Source organism: Myotis daubentonii, chromosome 11, assembly GCF_963259705.1.
Source record: "Myotis daubentonii chromosome 11, mMyoDau2.1, whole genome shotgun sequence".
Taxonomy (NCBI): Eukaryota; Metazoa; Chordata; class Mammalia; order Chiroptera; family Vespertilionidae; genus Myotis; species Myotis daubentonii.
Window position 1 is genome coordinate 76,490,253 of NC_081850.1, and position 13,402 is coordinate 76,503,654.

The 13,402-nt window shown below is 60.8% G+C and overlaps 1 protein-coding gene across 3 annotated transcripts; it reads right to left on the reverse strand.

The window, feature by feature from the left end:
• Positions 1-965: 965 nt before the first annotated feature.
• Positions 966-9,373, reverse strand: AK1 (adenylate kinase 1). Of its 3 annotated transcripts, XM_059658124.1 has the most exons (7): positions 9,267-9,373; positions 6,498-6,534; positions 4,937-4,972; positions 4,601-4,764; positions 3,868-3,984; positions 1,418-1,609; positions 966-1,212 (listed from the first exon to the last, which is right to left on the reverse strand). In XM_059658124.1, the coding sequence occupies exons 2-7, from the start codon at positions 6,502-6,504 to the stop codon at positions 1,144-1,146; spliced, it is 585 nt and encodes a 194-aa protein (XP_059514107.1). In that variant the 5' UTR covers positions 6,505-6,534; positions 9,267-9,373; the 3' UTR covers positions 966-1,143. The 3 variants fall into 3 exon arrangements, with proteins under 3 accessions (XP_059514107.1, XP_059514108.1, XP_059514106.1); XM_059658125.1 differs by lacking the exons at positions 6,498-6,534; positions 9,267-9,373 and adding an exon at positions 7,354-7,360; XM_059658123.1 differs by lacking the exons at positions 6,498-6,534; positions 9,267-9,373 and adding an exon at positions 5,282-5,354.
• Positions 9,374-13,402: the final 4,029 nt, after the last annotated feature.

Here is a 13,402-nt window from a genome sequence, read left to right on the forward strand (position 1 = left end):
GTAAACGGGAAACCAGCCACACTTGCTGGCACAGGCAGCCCAGCCCGCACAGGGTTCACTCCTCCAGGTGTACCCGCCGCGGGCTCTCTCCGCTTTCAGGAGCCTCCAGGCTGGGCCAGGCGGTAAGGACCCTGAGCACCGAGTGGAGCCGTTCTCCACGACGCGGTCAGAATGAGAGACACCGGGGCCTGGCATGTCCCCGAGGCTGCCCTGGTCTCCGGCTCCCACAGGCCTGGTCACTAAGTCTACACCCTTGGCTCAGTGTGTTCTCTTCCTAACCTGGGGCGGGGTTGGGGGGACAATGAGCCTAATTTGAATTTTGAAGCAGCTGAGAAAGGACAGGCTGTGACCTGCCCGGGGCCACGTGGTGGGAGCCCTTCAGATCTCACCTCCTCCGGGAGGCGCTAGTGACCGTGACCCCCAGGTCCAGCCCACAGGCCTCAGGGCTTCTCCCATCAAGGAGGCCAATTCACTGCCCACTTGGCCGGCTACTCTGGGTCCCCACCACTACCAGGGAGCACCGCCCCCCCCTCCCGCTGCCCAGGAAGACTCCCTCAGCCCATGTCCTGGCTGCATGCAACAGCTCAGTCCCCAGCAGGAGTTAGACACAGAACACAGGCTCCGAGAGATGAGGGGTCAGGGCCACGGCCACATAGCAAGGATGCAGAGGGGCCCAGGCCCGGGCCCAGCTCTGCCTGACCACGCGTCCCGGACAGCAAGGACCCTGCCTCGGTCACCCTGGACCCCCAGGCCTGGCACAGCCCGGCCCGGCATGCCCTACGTAAGAAGAGTCCTGGGCCTTCTACCAGAGCTGGGGGGGGGGGGGGGGCGGGGGCGGCTGGCTGAGGGGGGCTGAGGGGGACCGAGGGGCTGGGGAGGAAGAGGGGCTGGGGACTCAAGGCCGGGCGGCCATCCCACATAAATCAACCCCAGTGGAAGCGAAGAAAAAGGAGTAAAACCGAATGTCCTCGGAAATTCCTTTAGTGCTCAGCTGTCCGTGAAAACAGGATAAAGTGGCTTCCTCTGTCTGTGCTCCCGCCGGGGCGGGCGGGGTGGAGGCGCTGAGCTCAGGCCAGGACTCCTGAGTCAGGACAGGGGTGGGGCTGGGCTCTGAGCTGGGGAAGGGGCTCCGGGCCGGTGTTGCTACTTGAGGGCATCCAGGTGGGTGCAGACCTGGGAGAAGACGCTGTCCACGGAGCCTTCGGCATTGACCTGCAGGGAGACCGGTGGTGAGCGGAGACGCCGTGGGCTGGGCGGGCCCCACCGTGGCAGGCCCGGCCTGGGTCGGGAGTCCAGCGCCGTGGGCAGCAGCCCCTCATCAAACCAGTGGGGAAGTCATGGCCCAGGGAGGGAGGCTGGCCCAGCCAGGAAAACAACCCAGGTTTCCCAGGGCTCCCTCGGCCTGCAGGGGGCGCACCTTGCGCACGATGCCACGTTTCTCATAGAAGGCGATGACGGGTTCCGTGGCCTTGTAGTAGGTGTCCAACCGCTTCTTGATGGTCTCCTCGTTGTCGTCCACCCGCCCACTGGTCTCTCCGCGCTTCAGGAGCCGCTGGGTCATGGTCTCAGGGCCTGCGTCCACATACAGCAGCAGGGTGGGCTGTCCGATCTGTGGGCGGGGCACCAGTCACAGGGGCCCTTTTCCTGCCCACCCCGAGGCCACCTCCTCCCCATCTTCCCACTTCGGGGGGCCCCACTTGAGATCCACTCGGACATTCAGGACGGCCTGACAGACCCTCCCCAGACCAATCTGCCCTGCCACCCCCCTGCCCAAACCTCGTCCGTGGCTCCCCAGTGCCCTGGGGAGAAAATGCGAAGTCCGTCCCTGGCCTCGCGGGCCTGCGCCGTTGGGCCCTGCGCCCCCTCCTCATCGCGTGCTCTCACCCCTTTGCTCTCCTGCTTCAGCCACTGACGGGAGTCTAGCCGGCTCTCATCACCCTCCTGGCTCTCCTGTGCCAGGCCTTTGCTCTTGCCAGGAGCCTCCCAGGAACCTCTTCCCTCCATGCCAAGTGCTCACCTTCAGATTTCACCTAAAATCTCATTCCTCGGGCGCAGCCTCCCCAGGTGCCACCCCGCCCCCTGGGACAGGCTCTTCCAGGCCCTTTACTTCTGCCCTCAGCACCTCGGGAGGGCCTCTGGTTATTTACTCAACATCCCTCTCCCGGCCTGGCGCGAGGCCCAGCGCAATGGGCTGTCTTACCCCAGCAGGCCTGGGTTAGGACTTGACAGAGGAGCCAGGGCTAAGGGAAGGGGTGAGGGGCCACTGAGCTCTGGGAGGTTCTGAACAATGTCGCTGTCACTGGGATGAGTGTTTCGCCAGAGGAAGACTGGGAAGGGCAAGAAGAAATAAGGTTCACCATCTTCCTTTGGTGAGGACCTGGCGCCCCCTGGTGCCCAGAGTCAAAAACACCAGGTGCTGGGCAGGGCCAGGCGCCCACGCCAACACCCACAACAGCCCCAGGAGGGACGAGAACTTTCACTAACCCCATCTTCCGGACGGGGCTTTGAGGGCCAGAGGTGACGTCACACAGCTGGTGCCTAGGTCCATGAAGGAAGCCCAGCCAACCCCCATTTCACAGATAGGGAAACTGAGGCCCAGATCAGGGTAGACACTTCCCTGAGGTCTTGCAGCCAGTTAGAGGGCAGGAAATACAATATCCTAACTCTGGATGTGGCTCAAAGCTATGGAAGCCTAAAGATGGCCCCCTGTCTCACAGAGTTGGGGAGTGGGGATGAGGGTCTGGTCCCGCCCCCAGCCCACTGGGATGCCTAGTCCTCCTTGCAAGGCCTGGAAGGAGTCCTCTGCCAAGAAGGCCCCCCAGGTCCCCTTAATGACCTCTCCCTCCTTGGCACTTACAGCGCCTCTGATTCTCTCATATGGCGTATAACACCTAGAGATATGGGTGTATGTGTGTATATGTGTGTGCCCATGTGTGTGCATGTGTGTGCATCTCTGTGTATAGGTGCACTGAGTCTGTGTATATGCATTGCCTGAGGTGCATGTGTGTACACTGCCAGATGTGTGCACGTGTACACAAGCCTATGTGCATGGGTGCATTTGCCTATGGCTTCCTGCACACATGTGTGCCTATGTGTTCGTGTGCCTGTGTGTGCATGCACATGCCTGTACATGTGTGTGTTTGGGCAAGATGCTCTTGACCTGTGGAAAGTTTTCCTGGTGGGCACTCATTCCAGGCAGCTCAAAGGCATCGTCCTCAAGGCCCACTCTCTCCAGCCAGACTCCCGCTGGCCCCTGGAAGGAGACTGGACTCTTCCCCCGGGGCATCCGAAGCCTCCAGCCAGGCCTGAGCCTCCCTCTCCCACATCATCCCCAGCTGCCCTCTCCCAACAGCTCTGTTCTCTCTACACGAGCCTGACCCTTCCAGCCCTGTCCATGCTGTTCCCTGCCCCTCCCACCATGTGCTTACACTGAAGAGTACATTCTCTCTAATCCTCATGCTGCCCCACAAGGCAGCTGTGCCCTGTCTATCCCCATTTTGCAGATGGGAACACTGAGGTCCAGAGAGGCAGAATGACAGCCCAAGGCCTCGAGCAGCTGAGCTGGGACCGGAGCCTGGCCGCCTTAGCCTGGTGCTTCCCATCCTTCTAGACTTTTCCTTCTGGATTCTAGACAGAATCCCAGAAAGTGCTTCCCTGGTTGTTCCCTCCTTCCCCAGCTCCTATCACCCACAATCCCTCTCTCTCTCTCTCTTTCTCTCTCTCTCTCTCTCTCTCTCTCTCTCTCTCTCTCTCTCTCTTTCTCTCTCTCTCTCTCTCTCTCTCTCTCCCCCTCCCTCCATCATAGCAGCCTCTGCCTGGCTGCCCCTGTCACGGATCCTGAAGACCATCCACCAGGTTGTGCCTTACCCGCTGCTCAAACTCTTCGCCCTGCTGCACCTCCCGAGGGTAGCCATCGATCAGGAAGCCTTTGGAAGTATCCACCTTGGCCATCATGGCGTCTCGGAGCATGTCCAACACTGTCTCCTGCGGGCACAGCAGAAGGAGGAGCGGCCGTGAGCCCCGCTTCCCCACCCTCCTCTGGGGTGCGCTGCCCCACAGCTGAAACGCCCCCTGTGCGGACAGCTCCCAAACCAGCCCCCTCAGGCCTCCCTGAACCATGGGGAGGCGGTGGATGGCTCAGGTCCTGCGTTCAGCTGGGCCCAGAGGACACAGCGGTGAACCCAGCAGGCCTCCCCTGCCCCCAGGAAACTCCAGTTATCAACTTCCAGGCATGACTCAGCTTGTGGGCAGGGAAAGGGGCTACTGGAGTGTCAAGGTAGGGGGTCTGAGCCCAAATCGGGTGAACCAGAAGGTCTGAGAGCTGAGGAGGAAAACCAATCCAGGCAGGAAGGCGTACGATGCGTTTGAGGGGACAGAAAGGCCGGGCTGGTGGGAGGGTGGAGGGGTCAGGCAGTCAGAGTCCTGGAGGCTCCTGGGAGCTACTGGAAGAAATTCTGTGCCAGGGCAATGGGCACTCACAAAAGGGTTCAGAGCCAGGGAAGGTCATGGCCAGCCTTGCCAGCGTGTCATGGGCTTTGCCGGCTGCCGGCCACTCGGGGCCACCATCACCCCCGCCCCCACCCCGCTGGGGCCCACTCACCAGCGGCACCAGCTGCCCCTTCTCCATGATTTCCGACAGCATCTTGCCCCTGGCCGAGCCCGAGCTGACCTCAGCCCGAAGGAGGTCCCCGGTGGACAGGTGGGTGTAGCCGTACTTCTGGACAATCTTCTCACACTGGGTGCCCTTCCCCGAGCCGGGCCCGCCTGCAAGCGCCCACCCGTTCAGAGCCCTGAGAAACGGGTCCTCCGCGGGGACAGGGTCGGCCCAGGTCACCCATCGGAGGGGCAGAGCCCAGGGCGCAGTCCCCGGCCCCGGCTCCCGCCAGTGCCTGCACAGACCCCCTGCTAGCGCCTCGCCCGCCTGCCCTGGACTCACCCACCACGAAGATGATCTTGGTTTTCTTCAGCTTCTCTGTGGGGGAGAAAGGGGGGCAGAGCTCAGTCACTGGCACGACACGTCGTGGGCGGCACCTCTGATCCCAGGCCTGAGCTGGGCCTGAGGCAGCGGGACCGGCAGCTCACCCTCGTCACAGGCCAGAGTGGGTGCTGATGGCGAGGGAAGCTCAGAGACTGGGACAGGTCGGGGGAGAGAGGGCGGTCCGGGCAGAGGGACCAGCAGAGGCAAAGATCTGGAGGCCCCAGGCAGAGGCCGTTAGAGTGACCCTGGGGGGCTCGAGTCACCCCCGTCCCCGTGGGAGGCTGGGCGGCAGCTGCGGGTCACCTCTAGCCTTAGAGTCTTCCTCGCTGCGGAGGTTTCCCGAGGAGCAGCAGCCACCCATGGATCCGTTCTGCTGTGTCCCCTGCCCTTCCCCTCCCAGGCCCTGGCCTGCCCATCGCCCGCCTTCCCTGGGCGGTATGAGTGCGGAGTTGGCAACCACAACATATGTTGCCCTGGAGATGGTTGCCAGGGAAGAGGGCTGTGGTGGGCATATGGAACCCTTGCCCAAAGGGGGAGGCCGGCTTCCATTTCAACCTCTGCCTCACCACCCTGAGGACTCAGCCGCCCCACAGCCCCACCCACAGAGGGAAACTGAGGCCTGAAGAGGCAGGGCCCGCTCTAGGGCTGCCAAAACCCCGACTGGAAGCCGCCCCTTCCCAGGCTGCTGCCTTCCCTTCCCCGGAGCAGGACTGGCTGAGAGGCCGGGAGGGAGGTCCCTCCCCTTTCTGGTCCCCGCCCAGCACCCCCCCCCCCCCCCCGCCCCAGTCCAATGGGGAGGTGAGCTCAAAGCTCCTAGGGCTTCCCAGCCCTGGGCCAGGAGCTGTCAGAACTTCTCTCGTGGCTTCCGCCACCTGCCCGCCCGCCGTGTGATGGGCACAAGCCTGGGTGTGTGGGGGGAGGACACAGCCCAGTGGCAGCTGACGTTCAGAGCCCCAGGGGTGGACGGGTGACCACTGGTTTCAGGCAGCCGCAGCCGGCCGGCTGGGCTCCTTTAAGAACTGCCCAGGCCCAGGCTCAATGCCAGGGATGGGACGGGTGGTGCTGCCAGGAGACAGGCCAGCTGGGCTCTCAGCCCATGACTGCTTCTAGGCGGGCCCATAGGAGCCTGGAGGGCCCAAGAGCCACCCCCTGGACAATGGGGAAACTCCGTCCCTGAGAGGGGCATGTGCACCCTTGGGGCCTCTCCGCAGGCAGGCCTCCCCTCACCAGTGCCCGCCCTCTCCAGAAAGAGGCAGGGATTCAGCTCTAAAAACACCAGCGCAGGAGGTGAGCTGCGGGGTCCTCCCGAGCCCAGGAGGCCCGTTGCTTCTAAAATTAATCTTGAAGCTGGCACATCCCATGAGAGGCCCGAGGCGGGTGTGGGATCTCCCAGGCAAGCCCGGTCTGGCAGCCCCAGAGCTGCCTCCAACCCTCCCAGAGTGTCTCCCCAAAGTGCACCCCCTTAGCAGGTGGGCAGACTGAGGCGCAGGCAGACAGCAGGGGACAGGGGCCTCCGTACCTTCCATCCTGCGGAGGTCCCGGGAGCGGAGTCAGCTCTGCAAGATAAGGCGGGGTGGGGCTGGTGAGCGAGCGCCCGTCCAGCCGCAGCCACAGCCGTCCAGCCGCAGGTGCGCCAGCCCTGGCTTGCCCTCGGAGAGGGCCGGTGGGGGCCGGAAGGGCCAGGAGGCTGGGTGACCTTGGGAAAGTCATCTTTCTTCCTTGTGCTTCCATTGCCTCACCTGTCAAGGGCAGCAGCCCCCTCCTGCCCCACCAGCCACTGTGGAACTGCTCTCCCAAGTCCCAGAAAACAGGGCGGGTCCTCTCCAGGCACCTGGACAACGCTCCCCAGGGCGGAGGGCGGGGAGAGCTGCCAGCAGGGGGAGGAGGGACAGGAGCTGTGTGTCTCCATCCCTGAAGGGTTTGGAAGAGGACGCTCAGAGGGACAGGGAAGTCTGGAGGGAGGAAGCTGCGTTCACATAGGAATAGCCCAGCAATTTTCCAATGAGTGGTTCCCAGGCTCCCCCACACACAGGACCAACTCCCCCCCATGTGGCCCCTGCCCCCTCACCCCTGGAGGACCTGGCTCCATTGCCCCCTTCTCCCCCCAGCATGGAATCAACCCCAAGCCCTCCTGGGGCCCCACGACTTCCACAGCCCCCAGGGACCTCCCTCACCCTCCCCTTCCCGTCCGTCTCTTCAGGATTGCTGCCTATACACCTGTGGCCTTCACCCACCAGCCGTCCCCAAGGCCACCTGCAACCATCACAGCCACTCTTGCCTTGACCTTTGACTCTTGACCCTTGGCCACCATTCCTCCTGCCTGGGACCTCACCTCCGACCCCTACTCCACCCTCTCACTATGGGCTTCCTGGGACCCTCCATCCTGCCCAGCCAGCCCAGGGCGCTCTTGCCAGCTTCGGAGACCTGCCGACTGACAGCCCGGCTGTGTCCGGCTAGAAGCCCTTCTCTCACACCCGCCCCATCCTGCATAAGCCCGTCCCAGCCTCTTGCTCCCGAACCTCTGATCTGTGTCCTCACGGCCACTTCTTTGTTCCAAGCAGGGGCCAACCCAACCTCCATACCCACCAGCCCATCTGTAGGATTTCCCCACAAGCTGAAGACCACATCACTCTCCGGCTTAAAACCCGTCCATGTGTGGCCACTCAGCTCCCAAGATAAAGCCTCTCCCCCTCCCCCCTCCCTGCAACTTTATCAGCTGCTGCTTAAACCGAGCTCCCTCTCCCACCGTGGCCGTGTCCCACCTCCAGGCCCAGCTCATGTTGCACCCAATGCCCGAATGCCCTTCCCTAAGGTGTTCATGTTTAGGACTCACTTCAGGTGTCACCTCCTTCAGGAAGCCTTCCTGGACTCTACCCTCCACTCCTACACTGACAGGTACCTCCTCTGAACTTCCCCTGGCATCATGCAGCCACACACCACACACCACACTCTATTGGACGGCTCTGTTGTAGTGCAGGCCTGTGTTCCCCACCAGACTGGGCCGGGCCCGGGCTGGTCGGAGGGCCGGGGGCCTTACTCCGTCCCCAGGGCCCTCCTGGGGGGAACTGAGGCTTGAAGAGGATAGACTTGCTCCAGGGCCTGGCTAGGTTCCAACCCAGGGCTGCATTTTCTGCTGCTCTGGGCCTAGCACCCAGTAGGTCCTTAAGCAGCTGCCTGCGGGGGCATGAGCTAGCCTCTTCCCTGCTGAGTATGCTGAAGGAAGAGCAGTCGCTGCCAACACTGCTCGGCAGCTGGTGGGGGGGGGGGGTCCCCTAGGCCAGGAACAGCCTGCAGTGACCCCATCCTGCCCCACCCGCTCCCAGTAACCTAAGCCCCACTGTCCTGCTGGAACCTGCCACCTCCTTGGTCCAAAATAACTTGGGTCGTGAGGCGGCCTCGCAGAGGTCAGGGGTCAGGATAGGGTTAGGTTACGGGCTCAGCACCCAGATCTTACTGGGCCCCTGGATCAGGGCTGCAGTGACTCGGTATGTAACCGGGTGGTCGGCCGAGGGGTCTGGAGAGCCGAGGCCAAAGGGACAGACACTTAACCTCAGTTACGAGGCGAGTCCAGGGCAAGACCAAGGTCTCCCGACTCTTGACCAAGAGCAGCCATTTTGGTGGCTGGCAACCAACTGGGGTTCAAATCCCAACCCCATCACTCAGCTGTATGACCTTGGGCAGCGGTGTCCCCTCTCTGGGCCTGCACCCCAGGCCCCGTCCCCTGCTGCTGCGGAGTCCTGAGTGGGTGGCTGAGCAGGACAGGCCCCTGTGCTGCTGCAGGGATCCCACAGGGCCCCTGCCCTTTCAGACGCTGGGGCAGGGGGCCAGCACCCAGGGCCTCCTGTGCCCAGCACTCAGTGATGTGACAGGACAGTCCACCAATCACAAAGGCTGCCTCACCCAGGTCCTTGGGGCGGGGAGTCAGGTCACAGCCCCCTTCCAGGGCCCCAGTTGGGACATGCCAAGGACAGGAACCTGGAGCCCCAGGGGTATGGGCTGGGACAAAGGGGTGACTGTCTGCGAGGCTGGGAAGGGCTGCAACGCACACACATCCACAAAGAAGCACAGAGTGCGGCGCACACCCCCGAGCAGCCTCTGGGGGTGCAGACAGGCAGACACACACAGGGCACAGCCAGGGACACACAGCCCCGCGAACGCCGAGGAGACCCTGGCGCGCACCGAGGCGCATTCCCCAGGTGCCTGCGCTTCCCTTCCCCGCCCCCCCCCCCCCCCCCCGCACAGGCGCGTCCCCCCACGCGCGCAGACGGACACATGGGCACACACCTACCTGGGGGTGGGGTGCGGGTGGGCGCTGGGGCCAGTGCGTGCCCTGCCCGTCCTCGCAGCCACCCGCCCGCAGAGGCGACTATTTATAAGGCTGTCAGCAGCGCGCGGCATGCCGGGAGCCAGCTCCGTGATCGCAGGAGGGAGGGAGGAGGGGGGAGCGCAGCCGGGCAGGGAGGGGGCTGGACCAGAGCGGAGCCCTGATGGGAGATCCGAGCGGGACTGGCGCCCTCCGCCGCACTGACTGCTCCCGAGGGTTCCCGTTCCCGTGTCACCCCACTGTGCCCACATCACTGCGGGGGGTGGGACTAGGCTTCCCAGGTGACAGCGGGGGAAACTGAGGCCCAGGGAGGAGTGGCTCTTTGCACAAAATCCCACAGCAAATTGGTAGCAGGGAGAGGCCAGATCAGGGAGGGAGGACTGAGGCATGGATTCTGGGGCTCCGCTGGCCACGCCAGTCCCCAGCCCCTTCTCAGACCTGCCCCGAGGCCCCTGGGCGAAGGCCCACCCGGAATGGAAGGGGTTCCAGGAACTCCTCTGGGAGGCAAACTCCCCAGGACCCCAAAGACCATCCACAAAACCCTCTCCCAGCTGGTGGTTGTGTAGATTATTAAAAACCCTAGCCCTGCCCTAGCCGGTTTGGCTCAGTGGATAGAGCGTCAGCCTGCGGACTGAAGGGTCCTGGGTTCGATTCCGGATTGCTGGCTTGATCCCCAGTAGGGGGCGTGCAGGAGGCAGCCAATCAATGATTCTCTCTCATCATTGATGTTTCTATCTCTTCCTCTCCCTTCCTCTCTGAAATCGATAAAGATATGTTAAAATAAATAAATAAACAAATAAATAAATAAATAAAAATAAAAACCCCAGCCCTGCCAGGCGACTCCCAACGAGGCGAGCGCGAGGATGTGGCCATTCAGAATGCTGTCCGCGATGGGGGACCTGGGTCGATGGTCCTAGAATAAGAACAGCGCCCCATAATGAGCACTCACTGTGGGCCAGGTGCTGGGCAGGGAGAGCACGGTCGCGGGCCATGTCTGCGAATCCTTAAACATGGAGGACAGTGCGTTCCCACTGCAGGTGAGCTTGCCGGAGGTTCCCAGGTGGAAGGTGATGTGTGTATCCGTGGGGACTGACACGGAGCAGTAGGTGCTCAATAAGCCAGCAGAGCCCAGGACCACGCAGCTTCGGAACTCAGGGACTCGACCGCTAGGACCACACCACAACCTTGAAAGCAGCAGCCCCAGATCGGGGTGGGTTAAATTTAGAATTTGTCTTGTAGGCACTAGGGAGCCATGAAAGGTGTTGCAGCAAGAGAGTGAAACTACCCAGAGAGAGAGAGAGAGACCGTTTTAGATGGGTAGTTTCTTAGCAACAACTGCCACCTAGACACCAGGAGGCTGGGAGCTAGTCCCAGCTCTGCCACCGGTGACATCAGACAAGCTCTTCGCTCCTTGGGACCTGAGCTTCCCCAGCTGTGGGAGGGGCAGGTGCTGGGTCGGAGGGTCTGCCTTCCAAGTTGTTCAGAGACCCTCCCAAAGCCGTAGACGGCTGTGCACAATGGCACCACCTTTGGGGAAAGCAAACTGATGAAGTCAGTCAACAATCTAAACATGCAGGGTCATGTGTGTAAGAACTATTCCTCGAAATCCTTTCTTCGCACTTTAACATCTCTGGCATGTGCTCTCTTATCATCACATCGATGGCAGGTCGAAGGGTGTGCAGTGAGGTATAACCGGGAGGGCGGGCGCACATGACCCCCCAGGGGGAGGTGGGACTTGTGCTTCTTTCTTAAAGGCTCCCCCATGCCTTTTTTTTTTTTTTTTTTAATCCGACGGGCATCTGTTATTTTCTGTATAAAACACTTTAAACACAGACGCACCTTGAGGACATTATGCTAAGTGAAATAAGCCAGTCACAACAGGACAGGCACTGCATGGCTCCACTTACAGGAGGTACTGACGCCATCAGATTCATAGAAACAGAACGTGGAAGGATGGTCCCCTGCGGCTGAGGGGCAGGGGAAGTGGGAGTTGGCGTTCAATGGCTAGAGCTTCAGATCTGCAGGATGAAGAAGTCCGGAGCTCTGTTTCCTAACAATGCATGCACTCTTAAAAACGCTTAACTGCTAAATCTTATGTGCTTTTTGCCACAATAAAAAATACATTTAAAAATTGTAAAAACCTATTTTAAGTACCTGTTTTAATTATTTCTTCTGCATATGACCTATGGATTTTCTATCAATCCTGGAATATTAAAGCTTCAGGATTTTTTTCTGGATTTCCTATCAATCCTGGAATATTAAAGCTTCAGGATTTTTTTCTCCGCTCTGAACTAAAAAAGAAAAAAAGGTGGGAGAGGAGAGGCAGGGAGGGATGAAAGAGGGAATGAGAAAAGGAGAAGATGGAAGGGAAAACGGGAGGGGAGGGGAGGGGAGGGGGGGAGGGAGAGAAAGAAAAAAATCGCATGGAGGAAACACCTGGGAGGGTATGCCCTAGGCCAGCGGTTCTCAACCTGTGGGTCGCGACCCCTTTGGCGGTCGAACGGCCCTTTCACAGGGGTCGCCTAAATACATCCTTGCATATCAGATATTTACATTACGATTCATAACAGCTGAAAAATTACAGTTATGAAGTAGCAACGAAAATAATTTTATGGTTGGGGGTCACCGCAACATGAGGACCTGTATTAAAGGGTTGCGGCATTAGGAAGGTTGAGAACCACTGCCCTAGGCTGTTAACAGGGAACAGGACTGGGCGATGCCCTCTGTTTTTACCTTATATCATTTATATGGCTAAAGTTATAACATTAAAAAAAAAAAACCTAAAAATATAACCATATAAAATGAAACCAATTTTTAAAAACACTTTTAAAATATTCTGGTTAAAGAGAACTCCCAGGCTAGAAAATGAGCCAGCACCGGGGGACAGAGCTGGGTCAGCCTCACTCTGAGTGTCACAGGGAGGTGAGGGGCGGCGCAGGGGGCCTGGCGGGGCTGCTGAGCATCTGCCGGAAGCAGCAGGAGTGGCCCCTCGGGAAGCACCTGCTGGGTTTGCAGCTGGTGGGAGACGTGCCAAGGAGCGGAGGGGACCACAGGGGTGAGGGGGAGACACAGGAGTGCAGCGGGGCTCTGGACCTTAGCTGAGGAAGTGGAAGCGGCTTTGTCTTGGCCACAGCGGGGAGCAGGTGAAGGATTCAGAGCAAAACAGGACGGTGATGAGGTGGGCTCAGGAAGATAACTCTGACAATGAGTATACTTGCCTGGGGGGGCCGGGGGGGCGCTCCGAGGGGATGAGTTTGTGGAGTTGAGGACTAGGCCCCAGACCTCTTGCCCTCACCAAAGTCCTACCTCCTGATGCTAAACCGAACTTTCGGAGGGCCCACCCCAAGCAACCCACCTTCCCTTGAAGCACTGCTGGGCCTCCCTCCATGCCCACCGGAGGGCAGCCAGGTTCCCAGAAGCCTCTGCACAGAGCCAGTGCGCCGTGTTCCACATCTCCACCCCCACGCAGGCCTGAGGCTCCCCATGCAATGACTTCCCACACGCCCACCGCCACCACTGCCGTGGGCCCCTGACGTCCCAGCTCCTGCCTGTCCCACTGCCGTCCAAGCAAGAATGACCTCTCCAGGCAAGAGGGATGGAGCCGGGCCCACTCGGGCTGGCACTCATGGCCTTTTGCCATCTGGCCCCAAGTGGCTCCTCTCCCATTGCTCCCGCCTCCCTGCCTCCCGGGAGAGGCTGTGGGTCCCCCCACTGCGCATCCTTCGGGCCATTCTTCCCACCTGACCTCCCTCCCTCTTCAATCGCACCTGACAGAGCGCCTGGCACGCGGCTGCTCACTAGAATGTGTATGTGAATTAGAGACAAATGCAGCACGCCCTTCTCTCCTCCCCGCGCCCCGGCCCCCCATCCCGGCTGGCCCGGTGCCCGGGAGAGCTCTCTCCCCGTCCCCAGCAGGCCGCCTGCCCTTGTCTCACAGTCACCCTTTGTTAGGCCTCTGCTCCCAAGGGTATCTTATCTGCCTAAACAGGTTGTAATCTCCCAGAGTCACGGACCCCCTTTCTCCTGCCAACCTGGAGTTGTAAACAAGGCCTTTCACTCAACTGCTGCTCACCACACCCGCCCAGGGCTGCAGCCCTGCC

What these genes read in the sequence shown, in the direction of transcription:
- AK1 (XM_059658123.1), bottom strand. Translation starts at nt 5,339, where the DNA reads ATGGGTGGCTGCTGCTCCTCGGGAAACCTCCGCAGCGAGGAAGACTCT. An exon ending in GGAAGACTCTAAGGCTAGAG is followed by an intron (nt 4,973 to 5,281) that starts GTGACCCGCAGC and finishes TCTCCCCCACAG; the next exon opens with AGAAGCTGAAGAAAACCAAG. An exon ending in AACGTGGCATCGTGCGCAAG is followed by an intron (nt 1,213 to 1,417) that starts GTGCGCCCCCTG and finishes GTCTCCCTGCAG; the next exon opens with GTCAATGCCGAAGGCTCCGT.